Below are 19,675 nucleotides of genomic sequence, written 5' to 3' on the forward strand. Positions count from 1 at the left end.
TCTGTGCCATCCAATTTTCTACATATCCTCTATCAGTCACAAGTCACTAATATATGAGTAGTGAAGCCTGGCTGCCCCTGATGAAGGTCACAAAGGACCACATTAGACCGCTGCACTACTCAGGAGCACAGTATCCTACAATTGCACCTTTCATTTGTTACCCACCTTCCTTCAACCTTTCCTTTCCTTTCTTTCTCATCCCCTTTACTAGCCCTCCCTTGTCTTTCTCTTCTCCACCCTTCTACACTCAGTGTCCAGTTTATTAGGAACACTTTGTCTTTCTCCTCTCCACCCTTCTACACTCAGTGTCCATTTTATTAGAAACACCTTGTCTTTCTCTTCTCCACCCTTCAGTGTCCAGTTTATTGGACCCCCCCCCCATTGCAACGCCAATGCGCAGTTGCTGCAGATTGGACAGTGGTACACCACTGCCACCAGCCTGTACTGTTGACATCAGGCAGGATGGGTACATGGACTCATGCTGCTTACGCCAAATCCTGACTCTGGCATCAGCATGACTCAACAGGGACCGGGGTTCATTTGACCAGGAAATGTTTTTCCACTCCTCAATTGTCCAGTGTTGGTGATCACGGTCCACTGGAGCCACTTCTTGTTGTTTTTAGCTGATAGGAGTGGAACCTGGTGTGTACGTCTGATGCAATAGCCCCTCTGTTACAAGGACAGTTGTGCACTCTGAGATGTCGTTCACATTCGACCTCTCTCATCAACGAGCTGTTTTCTCCCACAGGACAGCCGCTGACTGGATGTTTTTTGTTTGTCGCGTCATTCTCTGTAAACCCTAGACACTGTTGTGTATGAAAAGCCCCGGGGGGCGTTTCTGAGATACAGGAATCAAACAGTAACTGAATGCATCGATGTCTGTCTGCTTTATAAAACAAGCCACGGCTACGTGACTCACTGTCTGTAGGAGCGATCCATTTTCGTGAATGGGATGATGTACCTAATAAACTGTCCGGTGATTGTATATTGCTCCTCCATTTCATAATTCTCTCTCTCTCTCTCTCTCTCTCTCTCTCTCTCTCTCTCTCTCTCTCTCTCTCTCTCTCCAATAAGGTAGTGATAGATGCATGATGACAGGTGGCACGACAACACCAGCTGCCAGAGCCTCCGAGTGTCGCTTCTTCCAACTACAACACAAACACACACACACACACGCTAAAATTCCCACCTTCCCAATACAGCAGGTTGGGGGAGTACAGTTCCATCCTTAGCTACCCTGCCCTCTCTATGCCTGCCCCCTCAGACAGACCAGACACGTCCCTCCCATGCCCCGTTTCTCCTGTCTCCTGTGACAGAACAGACAGGTCCCTCCTCCTGTCCTCCCCCCTCTCTATGCCTGCCTCCATCTCTCTCCCTCCCCATTTCGTCTCTCTCTCTCTCTCCCTCCCTCCTTCCAGCCAGGTTGCTATAGTGGTGTCCAGCTGGAGAGGCTGTGGTGATTACCTGCAGTTTTATTGGCTAATGGCTTGAAACATACCAATATGTCTACCACTGCCCAGAGGAGGCCGGACCCATGCTAGGGCCAACACACACACACACGCACGCACATGCATGCACACACACGCACACACATCTGTCCATTGGAGGATTGGCTTGTGTTAGGGCCAAGCACAATATTAAATTCAGTGAAATGCTCTTTGATGATCCACTTCCATGTCTGTCAGCCTGTTTCAATATAAACACACATATCTATACTGCTTCATCCTCTAAGATATTTATCAAATAAAAAAATGATGCTATATAAAATAAATAAAACGAGTCGAATACTAGGTATACTCATAAATACCGATGCAGTGTCACTGTCACTCAGATTCACACACTTCATTCAGAAATCATGTTTACTGATACCATCAGTCCCATTGATCTATAACCTTATTTTAGTAAATACCATAATCTAAGCATCTCATCAGAAGTGATTCAGTAAGGGTGAGTGTAGGTATACATCCATCCATTCATCTCCTATCTTTATTAAAGCCACTGAAAGCTGTTTAACGACATAAAGCCTGAACCCTGACCCCTAACCTCTAACCTCTAATCATAATCTCTGGCCTGTGTCTGACCATTGATTCCTCTTGGAACCCAAACAATCAGTTCAGAAAAACTTATAGCACATTGTTTTATCGCTCAGTACATGTTGTGAACACGGGAAATATCCTATTGAAACTGGTTTATTAGCTATAAGTGGCAGGTAGCCTAGTGGTTAGAGCGTTGGGCAGGTAACAAAAGGATGCTGGATCGAATCCTCGAGCTGAAAAGTTCAAAAACTTCCATTCTGCCCCCAAACAAGACAATTAACCAACTGTTCCTTGGTAACTTGTCATTCTAAATAAGAATTTGCCTAGCTAAATAAACAATAAGCAGGGAATGTGTGTTTTGCAGTATGGGGCGCCTAAAATAACAAAAAACAGGTCTGATCGCTAACCCCTAACCTCTGACCAGTAACCCTAAGCAGAGGGAACGTGAAAGCCAACCTTGGATGGTCCTCTTGAAGAAGGCCTTGCAGGCCTCGCAGGAGGCCACGCCGTAGTGGTAGCCCGAGGCGATGTCGCCACACACCAGGCACAGCCGCTTGGGCATGGAATTCAACATGTACTCGCACTTGATCTGCGAGTCCTCCCCAATGGTGCTGGAGCAGTCTTCGTAGCGCTTGGAGGCCCCAGCAGGGCCCAGGGGGCCGGCCCCAGGCCCGTACAGGGTGGGGGAGTCCAGGCCGTTCTGGTGGCCGTTCATGGTAGAGCTGTAGGAGCCGCTGGCGTCACTGGAGCCCCCAGGGCTGTGGTGGTTGATGCTGTCTGCCAGGGAGGCGGGGCTGGAGGGCTCTGTCTTAATGTAGGACGGGCAGCTGGACTCTAGGTGGCGCTCTTTGCTGGACATTCTGCACAGGTGCCTGGATGGAGGGAGGTAGAGGGGGAGGGAGATGGAGGGAGGTAGAAGAAAAGAGAGAGAGAGAGAGAGTGGAGGGTGGGAGGTAGGTGAGAAAGGAGGGAGGGAGGAGAGAGTGGAGAACATGTTGTCATAGGTGAGTTAATCGTAATAAAAAATAAAAACATGTTAACGTCTTACCAAATACTTTGCAAAATAGTTGTCTTTTTATAGTGACATCATACTAAATCTAACTATTGGATTATTCTCAGAAAAATGTCAAAATAAAACACCTATAATCTAAATGTGTATGAGAGAGACAGAGAGTATGTGAATGTGTGTGTGTGTTGAGGGAGGCCTGTAGAAGCGTCTCTACTCTACAGCCATCAGTCACTCTCTAGTCAATAGCAACTTGTTCTACATGAGAGTAATCACGAAGGAGGCACAGTGCTGCTCAATCATGCCTGAGACAACCACTCACAGCAGACAGCAAAAAACACACACACACGCGCACACGCACATATATACTAAACACACATAAAACACATATCAGAGACAACACACACACTAAGAGATGAGGAATCTGAAGGAAAGTCCCCTGTTCAATAGCATCAACCTATTTAGCGGCAACACCCCCTCATCTCCTTCACCCCACCCCTTCAGTTCCTAGGAGTGTACTGTTAATGGCAGCTGTAATTAATTGATCTCTCTCTCTCTCTCTCTCTTAATTAAAGAGTGATGCTACCTCAACGAGTGCTCTAAAATCCAGTCATCTTGTAAAACACCTAACTGTACTGAGACCTAGAAACCAGACATGAGAGGAGGGAGAGTAGGAGAAACAGGGGAGGGATGGAGGGAAGGAAGGAGAGAGAGAGAGAGGGAGAGAGGGAGAGGGAGAGAGAGAGAGAGAGGTGAGGAGGAGAGAAGGGTAGGGAAAAATATTTCCCACAACGTTGACTTAAATCAGCTGTCTTCCTCAAGCTGATTAATCCTGAAAAACCTTCCCCTCTCTCTCTCTCTCTCTCTCTCTCTCTCTCTCTCTCTCTCTCTCTCTCTCTCTCTCTCTCTCTCTCTCTCTCTCTCTCTCTCTCTCTCTCTCACACACACACACACACACACACACACACACACACACACACACACACACACACACACACACACACACACACACACACACACACACACACACACACACACACACACACACGGGTGGCAGGTAGCCTAGCGGTTAGGAAATTGGGCTAGTAAGTGGAAGGTCGCTAGTTTGAATCCCCAGTGGAAGGTCGCTAGTTTGAATCCCCAGTGGAAGGTCGCTAGTTTGAATCCCCGGTGGAAGGTCGCTAGTTTGAATCCCCAGTGGAAGGTCGCTAGTTTGAATCCTGAGCCGATGAGGTAAAAAAATCTGCCCATGTGCCCTTGATCAAGGCACTTATCCCTCATTGCGCCAGGGGCATGCCAGACCCTGTGTCCCCACTCTATGAGGGTGTCTCAAAAAAACAGATTTCCATTTCACATGTGAATTACAGTTTTTTACAATCACTCTGGCACTAATATCAGAACCCCGATGTCATTTGTCAACACTCTCGACACAAAACTCAAAACCTATGAACAAAATGCACATTTTTCAACTCTAACACTTTTCCCAATTGCTTGGATACATTACACATAAAGCTAAGATCATTTGCTCACTGAACTAAAATCACCTGTTCAAAATGACACAACTTCAAACATCAAAGTATTACATTTCAAAATGCAATTCACACATTACATCTGAGATGACTGTCTATTCATGTCATTACAATGATTGAAGTATCAAGTGATACAACTGCGCAAAATGATAAATGTTGCATTACTCTTAATTCATAGTTTTATGTTTTGTTTATTGCACCATTCTCTGTAAACTCTAGAGACTGTAGTGCGTAAAAATCCCACGAGGCCAGCTGTTACTGAGATGCTGGAATCACCATGTGCGGCACCATGGTCAACGTTGTTTAGATTACACATCTTTGTCAAACAACAACTAAAGTTCTCTACTCTATATACTCTATATATTGAGTTGCAGACAGCCACACGATTCGCTGTTCGAAGGAGTAGGCTATTTGCGTTAACACGCAGTTGTACCTAATAAAGTGGCCGGTGAGTGTATGTATTCAGGCCCTTGTAATTTTTTTCCAATACTGCCATCTTGTTACTGATGATTGATTTCACATTGTGGTACGAGTATATAGTGAAATGAGTGGTAACCACCTACAACAACATAGTGATAACATGGAGCTGGCAGGTGATCCAGGTCACAATAGAGGTCAAGCAGTGGGAGGAGGAATACGTGGTGGTCAAAGGAATGGCAGGGAACAAGCACCTCTTCTTTTTGAGAGGTGTGTGGGAACGTAGTAGAGGACAAGGCCACGGACCAAGCACCTCTTCTGAGAGGTGGTCGTAGACCTCGTTAGAAAGGTGTGTGGGAACGTAGTAGAGGACAAGGCCACGGACCAAGCACCTCTTCTGAGAGGTGGTCGTAGACCTCGTTAGAAAGGTGTGTGGGAACGTAGTAGAGGACAAGGCCACGGACCAAGCACCTCTTCTGAGAGGTGGTCGTAGACCTCGTTAGAAAGGTGTGTGGGAACGTAGTAGAGGACAAGGCCACGGACCAAGCACCTCTTCTGAGAGGTGGCCGTAGACCTCGTTAGAAAGGTGTGTGGGAACGTAGTAGAGGACAAGGCCACGGACCAAGCACCTCTTCTGAGAGGTGGTCGTAGACCTCGTTAGAAAGGTGTGTGGGAATGTAGTAGAGGACACGGACCAAGACAGCGGCAGCAACAGCAAATAGTCTCCAATGAAATCCAAGCAATAGTTGTAGACCATGTCATAAATCATGGCATGCCAATGACTGAGGCAGCTACAATGATTCAACCACACCTCAGAAGATCAACGGTGGCCTCAATCATAAGAACTTTACGCAATGAGAAGCGTTAAGTCCTCAGCGTGCACTAAACATTAGGCTACTCTCAATTGTCAAATGACTGTATACTGCATGCCAATGTGTACCACAGAGTAGGTGATGTGACTAAATGTGTTCTTACTGTAATTGTCCCTACAGAATTGAGACTCTGCCAAATAGGGGAGGCAGAAGCAAAGTTCTGACTGACCAACAAGAGCGGGCTGTGATCAATTTGGGTCGGGCCAAAAATGATATTCACCTTACAGAAATTCGTCAGTACATCTTGGACGATAACGACATGTTCAACAACCTGGAAGCCATACGTTTGCCGACTATTGCACGCATGCTGAAAAGGCACCAGGGGTCTCCAAAACAGCTATACCGTGTGCCTTTTGAAAGAAATGCAGAGTGAAGCAACTGAGGAATGAGTATGTTCAGGTATGTTCAGTTTCAAAATGCCTGTTATGAAAAATTCCCCAAAAATTCTACATCAATTCTCTTTCCAAAATGTATTTTTAGAGGGTGATGGAGCTGGATACTGACAAAAACCATCACAAATTCCTCTTTTTGGATGAGGCAGGCTTCTACCTGGCCAAGACAAGGAGGAGAGGTCAGAATTTCATTGGCCAGCGGGCAACAATCCAAATACCTGGACAACGTGGGGCCAACATCACCATGTGTGCGACTATATCAGAGGATGGTGTGGTGGGGTGCAGACCTCGTATCGGATCATATAATGCAGCTCTCCTTGTAACCTTCCTTGATGAGCTAAATCAGGTCTGTAGAGCTGATGGCGTAACCTATGTCATTGTGTGGGATAATGTCAGGTTCCACCATGCTCAAATGGTGCAAGCCTGGTTTCAGGCCCAACCACAATTTACCACCCTGTACTTACCCCCATACTCTCCTTTTCTTAATCCGATTGAGGAATTTTTCTCCAATGGAGGTGGAAGGTATATGATAGGTGCCCTCACGAACAAGCCACCCTTCTCCAGGCCATGGATGAGGCATGCAATGACATCACGGCAGACCAGTGTCAGGCCTGGATTCACCATGCCCGAAGATTCTTCCCAAGATGTTTGGCTAATGAAGACATCCATTGTGAATCCAAAAGACAGGGTTGATGGAAATATAGAAGTACAGTAATCAAACATTGTTTTGCTTTTTACAGTAAGCCAGGTGAGGAACACTGCAGTTGATGTTTTACTGTAGTTTGTTTCATTTTTGTAGATAATAATTTTTGCTTTGATTCAATGAAGCCTGTGTTGTGATTTTATTGTATCAATACATTTCAGATTTTGTTCAATGATTCCACTGTGTCTGTAGTATTCTCACTACTAGTACTTTTACAGTGATGTATTTACGTGAAGTGCCATAATGAAACATGTATCACATATTTTGTACTACAATATTTCATGATTGTACGAACAACTACACAGTGAAACTATCGGTATCTTGGGTGTGGGTGAAGTAAATGGATGTTCCTATGGTATTTCATGATAAACAAGTTATTTGAACCAATGATTCTGCGGGTGCAAGGTTTTAAGATCTGAATGCGCAATGCAATGTTTTGAACATTGTACAGCCTGTGTTACAAGTGATGACCGTAATGAGTTTTGTGTCTGGACTTTTGAAAAAATGACTGCAAGGTTCTGAAATTAGGGTAAAAGTGACTGTAAAACTGTAAAACACATTTTTACGGTATCAGCCAAATGTTTGGACACACCTATTCATTCAAGGGAAATTTATACATTGAAGAATAATAGTGAAGACATCAAATTCTTCAAAGTAGCCACCCTTTGCCTCTTGGCATTCTCTCAACTAGCTTAATGAGGTAGTGACCTGGAATGAATTTCAATTAACAGGTGTGACTTGTTAAAAGTTAATTTCTTCTTAATGCATTTGAGCCATTCAGTTGTGTTGTAACAAGGTAGGGGGTATACAGAAGATATCCCTATTTGGTAAAAGACCAAGTCTATATTAATATTATTATTATTTTTAATTGAACTTTTATTTAACTAGGCAAGTCAGTTAAGAACAAATTCTTATTTACAAGGACGGCCTACATCGGCCAAACCCGGACGACGCTGGGCCAATTGTGTGCCACCTTATGGGACACTCAATCACGGCCAGTTGTGATATGAAGACATGAAGGTCAGTCAATCCGAAACAATATTGGCTACAGACAACAGAACAAAGGGCAAGAAGGTAGAAAAAGCAAAACATTACGCAAAACAGCTACAACTGTCATTACGAGTGTCCATGGTTGAGTCTGTGTGACTTGAAAATAAAAGAGAGCCGCACATTCTTGGAGCTCAGATGCAAAAATGTAATACCAACGTTTTGACAGCCAAGCTGTCTTCATCAGGGTAGACTGCCATCTGATATGACTGCCATCTGATATGACTGCCATCTAATATGACTTCCATCTGATATGAAAGTTTCTTCAAGTGCAGTCGCAAAAACCACCAAACGCCCTGATGAAACTGGCTCTCATGAGGACCACCACAGGAAAGGAAGACCCGGAGTCACCTCTGCTGCAGAGGATTAGTTCATTAGAGTCACCAGCCTCAGAAATTGAAGCCCAAATAAATGCTTCACAGAGTTCAAGTAACAGACACATCTCAACATCAACTGTTCAGAGGGGACTGTGTGAATCAGGCCTTCGTGGTCAAATTGCTGCAAAGAAATCACTACTAAAGGACACCAATAAGAAGGAGAGACTTGCTTGGGCCAAGAAACAAGAGCAATGGACATTAGACCGGTGGAAATCTGTCCTTTGGTCTGGAGTCCAAATTTGAGATTTTTGGTTCCAACCGCCGTGTCTTTGTGAGATGCACAGTAGGTGAACGGATTATCTCTGCATGTGTGGTTTCCACCGTGAAGCACGGAGGAGGAGGTGTGTTGGTGTGGGGATGCTTTGCTGGTAACACTGTCTGTGATTTATTTAGAATTCAAGGCACATTTAACCAGCATGGCTACCACAGCATTCTGCAGTGATACGCCATCCCATCTGGCTTGCGCTTAGCGGTACTATAATTTATTTTTCAACAGGACAATGACCCAACATACCTCCAGGCTGTGTATGGGCTATTTGACCAAGAAGGAGAGTGATGGAGTGCTGCATCAGATGACCTGGCCTCCACAGTCACCCGACCTCAACCCAATTAATATGGTTTGGGATTAGTTGGACCACAGAGTGAAGGAAAATCAGCCAACAAATGCTCAACATATGTGGGAACTCCTTCAATACTTGGAAAAGCATTCCAGGGGAAGCTGGTTGAGAGAATGCCAAGAGTGATCAAAGCTGTAATCAAGGCAAAGGGTGGCTATTTGAAGAATCTCAAATATAAAATACATTTGGATTTTTTTAAACACTTTTACATGATTCCTTACGTGTTATTTCATAGTTTTCATTTCTTCACTATTAACTGGTACTGTACCTATAGAAAAAATGTAAGCACCTGTCAAATCCTGACCATAGAGAGCTGTTAATTCTCTATGTTGGTTGGGCCGTGACAGTGACTAGGGTGGGTTATCTAGGTGATTAATGATTTTGTTGGCCTGGTATGGTTCCCAATCAGAGGCAGCTGTTTATCGCTGTCTCTGATTGGGGATCATGTTTAGGCAGCCATTTTTCCCATTGTGCTTTGTGGGATCTTGACTATGTATAGTTGCCTGTGAGCACTATTGTAGCTTCACTGTTCGTTTTGTTCGTTTTTTGTTTTGTTTTGCTTTGCTTTGCTTTGAGGTTCACATAGCAATAAAGATGTGGAACCCAGATCACGCTGCGCTTTGGTCCAGTTATTATGATGATCGTGACAGCACCCAGCAAATGATTATTACTCACGTACATACAGCTGCTCAACCGTAAGAGACAGCAAGAAGAGAACTGATAAATACAGCAACGTTTTGGAAAACACTTTAGGAAGTGTTTAGAAACATTTAGACTTCTTGGTGTCCCTTTACAACACAACCCTTAGGTTTTCCCAGAGGCAAAAACAACTCCCCTTCATAACTCTGAAACAAGACGTTATTATCCATAAGTATGTTTAACCTCTCTCTTCACTCTCTCTCTCCTCAGGTCTACAACAGGCTGTAATATTCACAACTATGTATAAACTCAATTGTCAGATGGTGGCTTTTATTCCAAGCCCCACTTTAATCTAAAATTAGACGCAATAAAATTCCCATTTGCTGCGAGAGGGATGGGATTCTAGGCTCTATATTTTAGAAGAAAGGAAACCCATTTTGACAGAGAAGAGACCATTTGAGAGGAAATTATTGTATCTGTTTTCAGGAACGCAAGGCAGCCCCAATCCCTGGGAGGGCCATTAAGAGGAGAGTTTAAGAGTTTAAGAGCTCAGATTTAGTTGCTGCTTATTAATGGGAACAATAACTGTCAGGGAATAAAATGACATGTGTAGTACTGAGTGAGAGAGAAGATTAAAAAATAACACAGAGAGAGAGAGAGAGAGAGAGAGAGAGAGAGAGAGAGAGAGAGAGAGAGAGGGGGAGAGAGAGAGAGAGAAAGAGAGAGGGAGAGAGAGAGACAGAGAGACAGAGAGAGAGAGGGAGAGAGAGAGAGATAGAGAGGGAGAGAGACAGAGAGACAGAGAGAGAGAGAGAGAGAGAGATAGAGAGAGAGAGAGAGAGAGAGAGAGAGAGAGAGAGAGAGAGAGAGAGAGAGAGAGAGAGAGAGAGAGAGAGAGAGAGAGAGAGGGAGAGAGAGAAAGAGAGAGACAGAGAGAGAGATTAAGGTAGACCCTGCTCTATAGTATAGTACGTCGTCCGTTCCTGCAGTCAAATGACATAGTGAGTGGAATGTTATTCATATTTTTCATAATTTCAAAAATAAAATACATTATTAAGAAAAAAAATGGTTTTGTTATATTTCAGTCTTCTGTGATGTTTGTAAATTGTAATTTTGGGATGCAAACTCAAAATGGAATACATTTCAACTCCATATCTAACATGTTTCAAAGTACACTTGTTTAAGTCGACCAAGAAACGCTGTGTGACCCTGATTTAGCCCACTGCAGTAAATGAAAGAACACTAAACGTGCCTGTCTCTTTATGTTGCCAAGAGTGAAGGGGCAGACATCTGTGTAATTCTTAATATTCCATCTTCATGAGCACAGAGAGATTGCAGTCATATAAGAAGGCAGTCATATTAGAAGACAGTTATATAAGAAGGCAGTCATATTAGAAGACAGTTATATAAGAAGGCAGTCAAATTAGAAGCCAGTCATATTAGAGACAGTCATATTAGAGACAGTCATATTAGACAACAGTCATATTAGAGACCGTGATATTAGAGACAGTCATATTAGAGACAGTCATATTAGACAACAGTCATATTAGAGACCGTGATATTAGAGACAGTCATATTAGATGTCAGTCATATTAGAGACAGCCATATTAGACAACAGTCATATTAGAGACCGTGATATTAGAGACAGTCATATTAGAGACGTCATATTAGACAACAGTCATATTAGAGACCGTGATATTAGAGACAGTCATATTAGATGGCAGTCATATTAGAGACTGTGATATTAGAGACAGTCATATTAGATGACAGTCATATTAGAGACAGTCATATTAGAGACAGTCATATTAGAGACAGTCATATTAGAGACTGTCATATTAGACAACAGTCATATTAGAGACCGTGATATTAGAGACAGTCATATTAGATGGCAGTCATATTAGACAACAGTCATATTAGACAACAGTCATATTAGAGACAGTCATATTAGATGACAGTCATATTAGATGGCAGTCATATTAGAGACAGTCATATTAGAGACAGTCATATTAGAAGGCAGTCATATTAAATGGCAGTCATATTAGAGACAGTCATATTAGATGGCAGTCATGTAAAAAGCCAGTCATATTAGAGACAGTCATATTAGAACACAGTCATATTAGAGACTGTCATATTAGAGACAGTCATATTAGATGACAGTCACATTAGATGGCAGTCATATTAGAGACAGTCATATTAGAAGGCAGTCATATTAGATGGCAGTCATATTAGAGACCAGTCATATTAGAGACAGTCATATTAGAGACAGTCATATTAGAGACAGTCATATTAGACAACAGTCATATTAGAGACAGTCATATTAGAGACAGTCATATTAGATGGCAGTCATATTAGAGACAGTCATATTAGAAGGCAGTCATATTAAATGGCAGTCATATCAGAGACAGTCATATAAGAAGGCAGTCATATTAAATGGCAGTCATATTAGAGACAGTCATATTAGAAGACAGTCACATTAGAGACAGTCATATTATTGGCAGTCATATTAGAGACATTATCATTAAACAAATTGATCTGAGGCAAATGTATCAGCAGCACATGCTCAAGTATGTTTTATCTGGGTGCCAGGTATTGTGTGTGCGTGTGTGTGCATGCGTGCCGTGTGTGTGTGTGCGTGTGTGTGTGCATGCGTGCCGTGTGTGTGCGTGTGTGTGTGCATGCGTGACGTGTGTGTGCGTGTGCGCGCAAGGTGCTGTTGGATGGACACATTAATCACAGCGTTGGAGACAAATTAACGACTTGCTCTCCGTGACAATGATGTTTTGACGAAAGAGAGGAGAGAAACAGAGCGAAAGAAAGGAGAGTGAACAAGAGAGATAAAAGGGACATTGAAATAGAAAGATAAAGAAACTATCAGGAAGCTAAGCAAACAACAAATAAATACTGATAAAAATATATATATTTGATATGAATGACAGGTCGAAGTATTGTTTTCTTTTTTTCTCTTTCTTTGGCATGGAGAAACCTCCTCTGTGTTCAGCTCAGTTCAAAGCCAGAAGGCCCCTGTGTTCAAATCAACGATAAATAGATATTTAATCATCAGCAGATCAAAACACTTTCAGATCTCCGTGCAACAACAAAGGCCTAACCAGCCCCCTGATACTCAGCCTGACGCGTCTCAGTTTAACACACGTCAGATATAAAGCACAAACAATCTCCATCAATAGACAAAAAGACGCCGTTTCTCACTTCGACACCATATATTCAACACCTTCGTCTACCTGCCTTTTACTAAAGGTTACCCCTCCGAGGGGTACACAAAACAAACAGATTACCCACTTTCATACCCTCCTTTTTTCCTCTGCTCTCTCTGTCATTTTCTCTTCATCTCTGTCTTTTTTCTGGGCTTGCTGAAGCGAGGCGTGGTGAAATCAACAGGAGACCAGTAGTGGTGTGTGTGTGTGTGTGTGTGTGGTGATGTTGGTGGACCACTCTGCCATGACAAGGTGTCATTAGGAAAGGACCACTGATTCACTGTTCTGACAGCTGCTAGGACAAACATGCAATCATCGTATAAGAGGGAGTCACCGAGGGGGGCCACAATACACCTACCACTCTCTACCGCTCTGTTTACATGTCTCTCCTCTACTTGTTTCTTTCTCTATAATTTCCCCCACTGTTTCCGTTTTTCTCTCTCCTTTTGTCTTAATCTTAGAAATAATTTCATCAGTGTCATGCATTGTGTCTCCTCTCCACACAGATAAGGAAAGTCCAATAAGTCCAATAAGCAAAAGTATCTATCTAGATAGGGCCAACGCTGGGAAATAAAGACAGGCAATGCATTTACATTTTTATAGTTACATGAATAGGATGATGTCATCACAATACTCAATGACTTTTTTCTCCTTCTTTCCGCTACCATCCTGATTCTGCTGTTTCTGTAGCTGCATTGAACCACAGTCAGGTTGTTAGCTCTGAACATCAATCGAAGGGAGAAGTTTGCTCTTCTGAAGAATTATGGGTAAGAAACACTGGCTTCCTGTTCTGGTGAATTATGTGCAAATGGCCTCTGGTTCCTTGCTGGGCTTGGTGTGTTTGTGTGTGTGTGTGTGTTTGTGTACGTGTTATGTGTGCCTGTGTGGGTGTGCGCATGTGTGTTTGTATACTGGTGGGTGGATGATTACAGTTGTTTCTGTCGGAGGAGGATTAATACATAATAAAAGGAGAGCCAGCGGATGTAAATCGTCTCTCGGCGAGGCAGGAAGATCAATTGTTATAACATTACAGGCTGGGAAAGTAGTCATTCACTCTATCGGCTGCAGAATAAACCCACTGATTACATGCAATCAATGTGATAATGGCAAAAACACATTTGTCCAATGGGCCGCATGGCCGTAAAGCCGTCTCTTCGAGGCTCACGCTACACTAGACAAGCTAACAGAGGGGACGGTAATGATTGTGACATATACTGTTAAAGCACGAGGTAGGACGGGCTAGCAGAGGGGACGGTAATGATTGTGACATATACTGTTAAAGCACGAGGTAGGACGGGCTAGCAGAGGGGACGGTAATGATTGTGACATATACTGTTAAAGCACGAGGTAGGACGGGCTAGCAGAGGGGACGGTAATGATTGTGACATATACTGTTAAAGCGCGAGGTAGGACGGGCTAGCAGAGGGGACGGTAATGATTGTGACATATACTGTTAAAGCGCGAGGTAGGATGGGCTAGCAGAGGGGACGGTAATGATTGTGACATATACTGTTAAAGCGCGAGGTAGGATGGGCTAGCAGAGGGGACGGTAATGATTGTGACATATACTGTTAAAGCGCGAGGTAGGACGGGTTAGCAGAGGGGACGGTAATGATTGTGACACATACTGTTAAAGCACGAGGTAGGACAGGCTAGCAGAGGGGACGGTAATGATTGTGACATATACTGTTAAAGCGCGAGGTAGGACGGGCTAGCAGAGGGGACGGTAATGATTGTGACATATACTGTTAAAGCGCGAGGTAGGACGGGCTAGCAGAGGGGACGGTAATGATTGTGACATATACTGTTAAGCGCTAGGTAGGACGGGCTAGCAGAGGGGACGGTAATGATTGTGACATATACTGTTAAAGCGCGGGGTAGGACGGGCTAGCAGAGGGGACCACAATAAATGAGACATATACTGTTAAAGCGCGAGGTAGGACGGGCTAGCAGAGGGGACGGTAATGATTGTGACATATACTGTTAAAGCGCGAGGTAGGACGGGCTAACACAAGGGACGGTAATGATTGTGACACATACTGTTAAAGCGCGAGGTAGGACGGGCTAGCAGAGGGGAAGGTAATGATTGTGACATATACTGTTAAAGCGCGAGGTAGGACGGGCTAACACAAGGGACGGTAATGATTGTGACACATACTGTTAAAGCGCGAGGTAGGACGGGCTAGCAGAGGGGACGGTAATGATTGTGACATATACTGTTAAAGCGCGAGGTAGGACGGGCTAACAGAGGGGACGGTAATGATTGTGACATATACTGTTAAAGTGCGAGGTAGGACGGGCTAACAGAGGGGACGGTAATGATTGTGACATATACTGTTAAAGCGCGAGGTAGGACGGGCTAGCAGAGGGGACGGTAATGATTGTGACATATACTGTTAAAGCGCGAGGTAGGACGGGCTAGCAGAGGGGACGGTAATGATTGTGATATATACTGTTAAAGCGCGAGGTAGGACGGGCTAGCAGAGGGGACGGTAATGATTGTGACACACGTCGGAGGCCAGTGGTTCCTAACCTGTCTTAGATCAAACAAGGGTTACCACCAGGGTACAGCTCCAGCTGTGGCCATTTATATAACACTATTGATTTACCATTATGTTATTTATATAAACGCATTCTGTCCCTTCCTAGATATTTCCCTTCCAGTACATCCAGTTTTCTTAAGAAATGAAACCAAAAACACTCCAGGAATCATTGTTATTTCTGGAAATACATAATATGAAATTATTATGATTTATCTGTAACAAATATCAATAAATATATAAAATATTTTGGTATCATATTCCTATATTTAATATACCTACCTCGGAAAAATTGTGTCATTCCACTACAACACAAATGTCAATGTGAATGATAGATGTGGTGTAGTTATTTCTGCTGAGGTGATGTTGTTGAACAGGTGGGTGTGTAATGGGACCAGATATGAAAGAAGCATGGTCTTGTTCACTGAAGACAGGCCTGTCAAGGTGGGCCGATCCTCAAAAGATATGGCTCTGTCTGTGTGTGTATGTGGGTATGTGTGTGTATGTGTAGCTATGTGTGTGTGTGTGTGTGTGTGTGTGTGTGTGTGTGTGTTACTAGAGAACAGAGCTGTAGGAGCAGCCCTTAACCACTCAACACAACACCATACAAGACAATATGAAACTCAACAATGAAAAATAAAGGACAAAAGAATGATCACTATTCTCTCAGTTCAGTCTTTATAGAAAACAACATTTTCCTTTCTTGAAACACTCAATGAAAAGTGTGCACTGCTTGTAGCCGTGGTCTGGTGTGTGAGTGGATAAGCAGTGTTATCTGGGAGCATTAGGGGTGCAGAGACCCCTCAAAACATTCACTGACACGAACACACACCCTCGCTGACACGCACACTGTGGCTGACACACACACACCCTGGCTGACACACACACACACCCTGGCTGACACACACACCCTGGCTGACACACACACCCTGGCTGACACACACACCCTGGCTGACACACACACACACCCTGGCTGACACACACACCTGGCTGACACACACACCCTGGCTGACACACACACACACCCTGGCTGACACACACACCCTGGCTGACACACACACCCTGGCTGACACACACACCCTGGCTGACACACACACCCTGGCTGACACACACACCCTGGCTGACACACACACCCTGGCTGACACACACACCCTGGCTGACACACACACACTGGCTGACACACACACCCTGGCTGACACACACACCCTGGCTGACACATACACACACCCTGGCTGACACACACACCCTGGCTGACACACACACCCTGGCTGACACAGACACACACCCTGGCTGACACATACACACACCCTGGCTGACACACACACCCTGGCTGACACACACACATCCTGGCTGACACACACACCCTGGCTGACACACACTGTCGTGCCGGGATGGATTCAGGGTAAACAAACTTGGCTGTTTTTCAATAAGCTGCAATACTCCAAAACTACATGACTCCGCTGTCTCCGCTCATCTGTTTAACCCACACGCACACACACACACACGCACACACACACACACACACACACACACGCTCAAATAAGTTTGAACCAGACGTGGGATCAAATGAAATTGCTGAAACTTGTCCGGATTAAAAAACACTTCTTATTAAACAAATGATAAAAGAGGATTTTACTCTCAGAAATATGACAGGGTTATGAGATGTGAAATGGGAGGATAGGATGGAGGGAGAGGGAGAGAGGGGTAGAGAAGAGAGGGGTAGAAAAGAGAGGAGAGAGGGAAAGGTGAGTGTGCAGGCAATAAGATGGCGTTGGTTGTGTCTGTCGTTGGGTCGGTGGGGTGATGGGGTGGTGGGGCTATGGGGCGGAGGGCGGCGCGGGGTGATGGGGGCGTTGGGGCATGGGGGCGGCAGGGGGTTGGGGCGGCGGGGCATGTTGGGGCAGTGGGGCGGAGGGTGTTGGGGCGCGGGGAGTGATGGGGGAGGGGCGGCGGGGCATGGGGCGGTGGGGGCGGTGGGCGGTGGGGCAGTGGGGATGGGGCGGCGGGGGGTTGGGGCGGCGGAGTGATGGGGCGGCGGGGCATGGGGCGGTGGGGTGATGGGGCGGCGGGGGGTTGGGGCGGTGGGGCGTTGGGGCGGCAGGGCGTTGGGGCGGTGGGGTGATGGGGCGGGGGGCGGCAGGGCGTTGGGGCGGTGGGGCGGTTGTTGTTTGGGGTGAGAAGCAGAGCAGAGCGGGCCCAGGCCGGCAGCCTCTTTAACCAGATCAGATTGGGGAAATTGGCTGTCAGGACAGGATTGTCGTGATTTATACCCGTCTATCAAGAAGAGAGGAAACGGTGCAAGCTGCTCCCGCTAGCCCCCGTCTCCCTCCCTCTCCCTCCCCCTCGCCCCTCGCTACGCTTGCAAAGCATCTTACACCCTTAACGCCACCATCTGCTACCAAATCTAATTCACATTCCACCATAATCAGGTTTACCCTGTAATGCCCACTCGGCCTCTCTCTCGCTGTCTGTCTGTCTGTCTGTCTGTCTGTCTGTCTGTCTGTCTGTCTGTCTGTCTGTCCGTCTGTCTGTCCGTCTGTCCGTCTGTCCGTCTGTCCGTCTGTCCGTCTGTCCGTCTGTCCGTCTGTCTACCTTTACTCTATCCCTTCCACTTCCTACCTCTCTCACTTTCTCCTTCTCTCTCTTTATTTTACACTATCTGTCTTCATAAATGCATGTCTTTTACACGGTCCGTGGTATGTGTGTTTATGTGAACATGACTGTCCGTAACTATATATTTGTCATTGTTATACTAAATACATTTATCCCACACAGCAGAGTATAGGTGGAGTAAAGGAGTCAATGGAAACATGTAGGGGAAAGATCTCCATAGATGGAGTAAAGGAGTCAATGGAAACATGTAGGGGAAAGATCCCCATAGATGGTGTAAAGGAGTCAATGGAAACATGTAGGGGAAAGATCCCCATAGATGGAGTAAAGGAGTCAATGGAAACATGTAGGGGAAAGATTCCTATAGATGGAGTAAAGGAGTCAATGGAAACACATGGTGGAAAGATCCCCATAGATGGAGTAAAGGAGTCAATGGAAACACATGGTGGAAAGATCCCCATAGATGGAGTAAAGGAGTCAATGGAAACATGTAGGGGAAAGATCCCCATAGATGGAGTAAAGGAGTCAATGGAGATGCATAGGGGAAAGATCCCCATAGATGGAGTAAAGGAGTCAATGGAAATGCATAGGGGAAAGATCCCCATAGATGGTGTAAAGGAGTCAATGGAAACACATGGTGGAAAGATGGGTCGGTGGGGTGATGGAATCATGGTGGGGAAAGATCCCCATATGGGGTGGAGGGAATCATGTAGGGGAAAGAACCCCATAGATGGAGTGAAACATGTAGGGGCAAGATCCCCATAGATGGTGTAAAGGAGTCAATGGAAACATGTAGGGGAAAGATCCCCATAGATGGAGTAAAGGAGTCAATGGAATCATGTAGGGGAAAGAACCCCATAGATGGAGTAAATGAGTCAATGGAAACATGTAGGGGAAAGATCCCCATAGATGGAGTAAAGGAGTCAATGGAAAGATGTAGGGGAAAGATCCCCATAGATGGAGTAAAGGAGTCAATGGAAACATGTAGGGGAAAGATCCCCATAGATGGAGTAAAGGAGTCAATGGAAACATGTAGGGGAAAGATCCCCATAGATGGAGTAAAGGAGTCAATGGAAATGCATAGGGGAAAGATCCCCATAGATGGAGTAAAGGAGTCAATGGAAATGCATAGGTGAAAGAGCCCCATAGATGGAGTAAAGGAGTCAATGGAAATGTATAGGGGAAAGATCCCCATAGATGGTGTAAAGGAGTCAATGGAAATGCATAGGGGAAAGATCCCCATAGATGGAGTAAAGGAGTCAATGGAAATGCATAGGGGAAAGATCCCCATAGATGGAGTAAAGGAGTCAATGGAAATGTATAGGGGAAAGATCCCCATAGATGGCGAGATTTGGAGCACATTCAACAAATTTGATACAACAAAGTGGACACGATTCAAATCCGTCATGATTTGTGTATATTATTATTATCATTGTAACAGTCCCATAATGTGGTTACTTAATAAATCTTCTTAAGGATTAGCCCTTTTTCAGTTTTCGCCTAAAATGACATACCCAAATCTAACTGCCTGTAGCTCAGGTCCTTAAGCAAGGATATGCATATTATTGGGACCATTTGAAAGGAAACACTTTGACATTTGTGGAAATGTGAAAGGAATGTAGTATAATATAACACATTAGATCTGGTAAAAGATAATACAAAGAAATAAACAACAGTT

The 19,675-nt window shown here is 44.8% G+C and overlaps 1 protein-coding gene across 6 annotated transcripts in view; it reads right to left on the minus strand.

Annotated features, from left to right (window-relative positions):
- Window positions 1–19,675, minus strand: part of LOC135508382 (estrogen-related receptor gamma-like) — a 295,554-nt gene that overhangs the window by 92,271 nt on the left and 183,608 nt on the right. For all 6 annotated transcript variants that reach the window (XM_064928525.1, XM_064928522.1, XM_064928524.1 and 3 more), the window contains one exon: window positions 2,493–2,908. In XM_064928525.1, coding sequence (XP_064784597.1) covers window positions 2,493–2,895 — 403 coding nt within the window. In that variant the 5' untranslated portion in view covers window positions 2,896–2,908. The remainder of the gene's footprint in view (window positions 1–2,492; window positions 2,909–19,675) is intronic.

This window comes from Oncorhynchus masou, chromosome 21 (genome assembly GCF_036934945.1).
Source record: "Oncorhynchus masou masou isolate Uvic2021 chromosome 21, UVic_Omas_1.1, whole genome shotgun sequence".
In the NCBI taxonomy this organism is placed as follows: domain Eukaryota; kingdom Metazoa; phylum Chordata; class Actinopteri; order Salmoniformes; family Salmonidae; genus Oncorhynchus; species Oncorhynchus masou.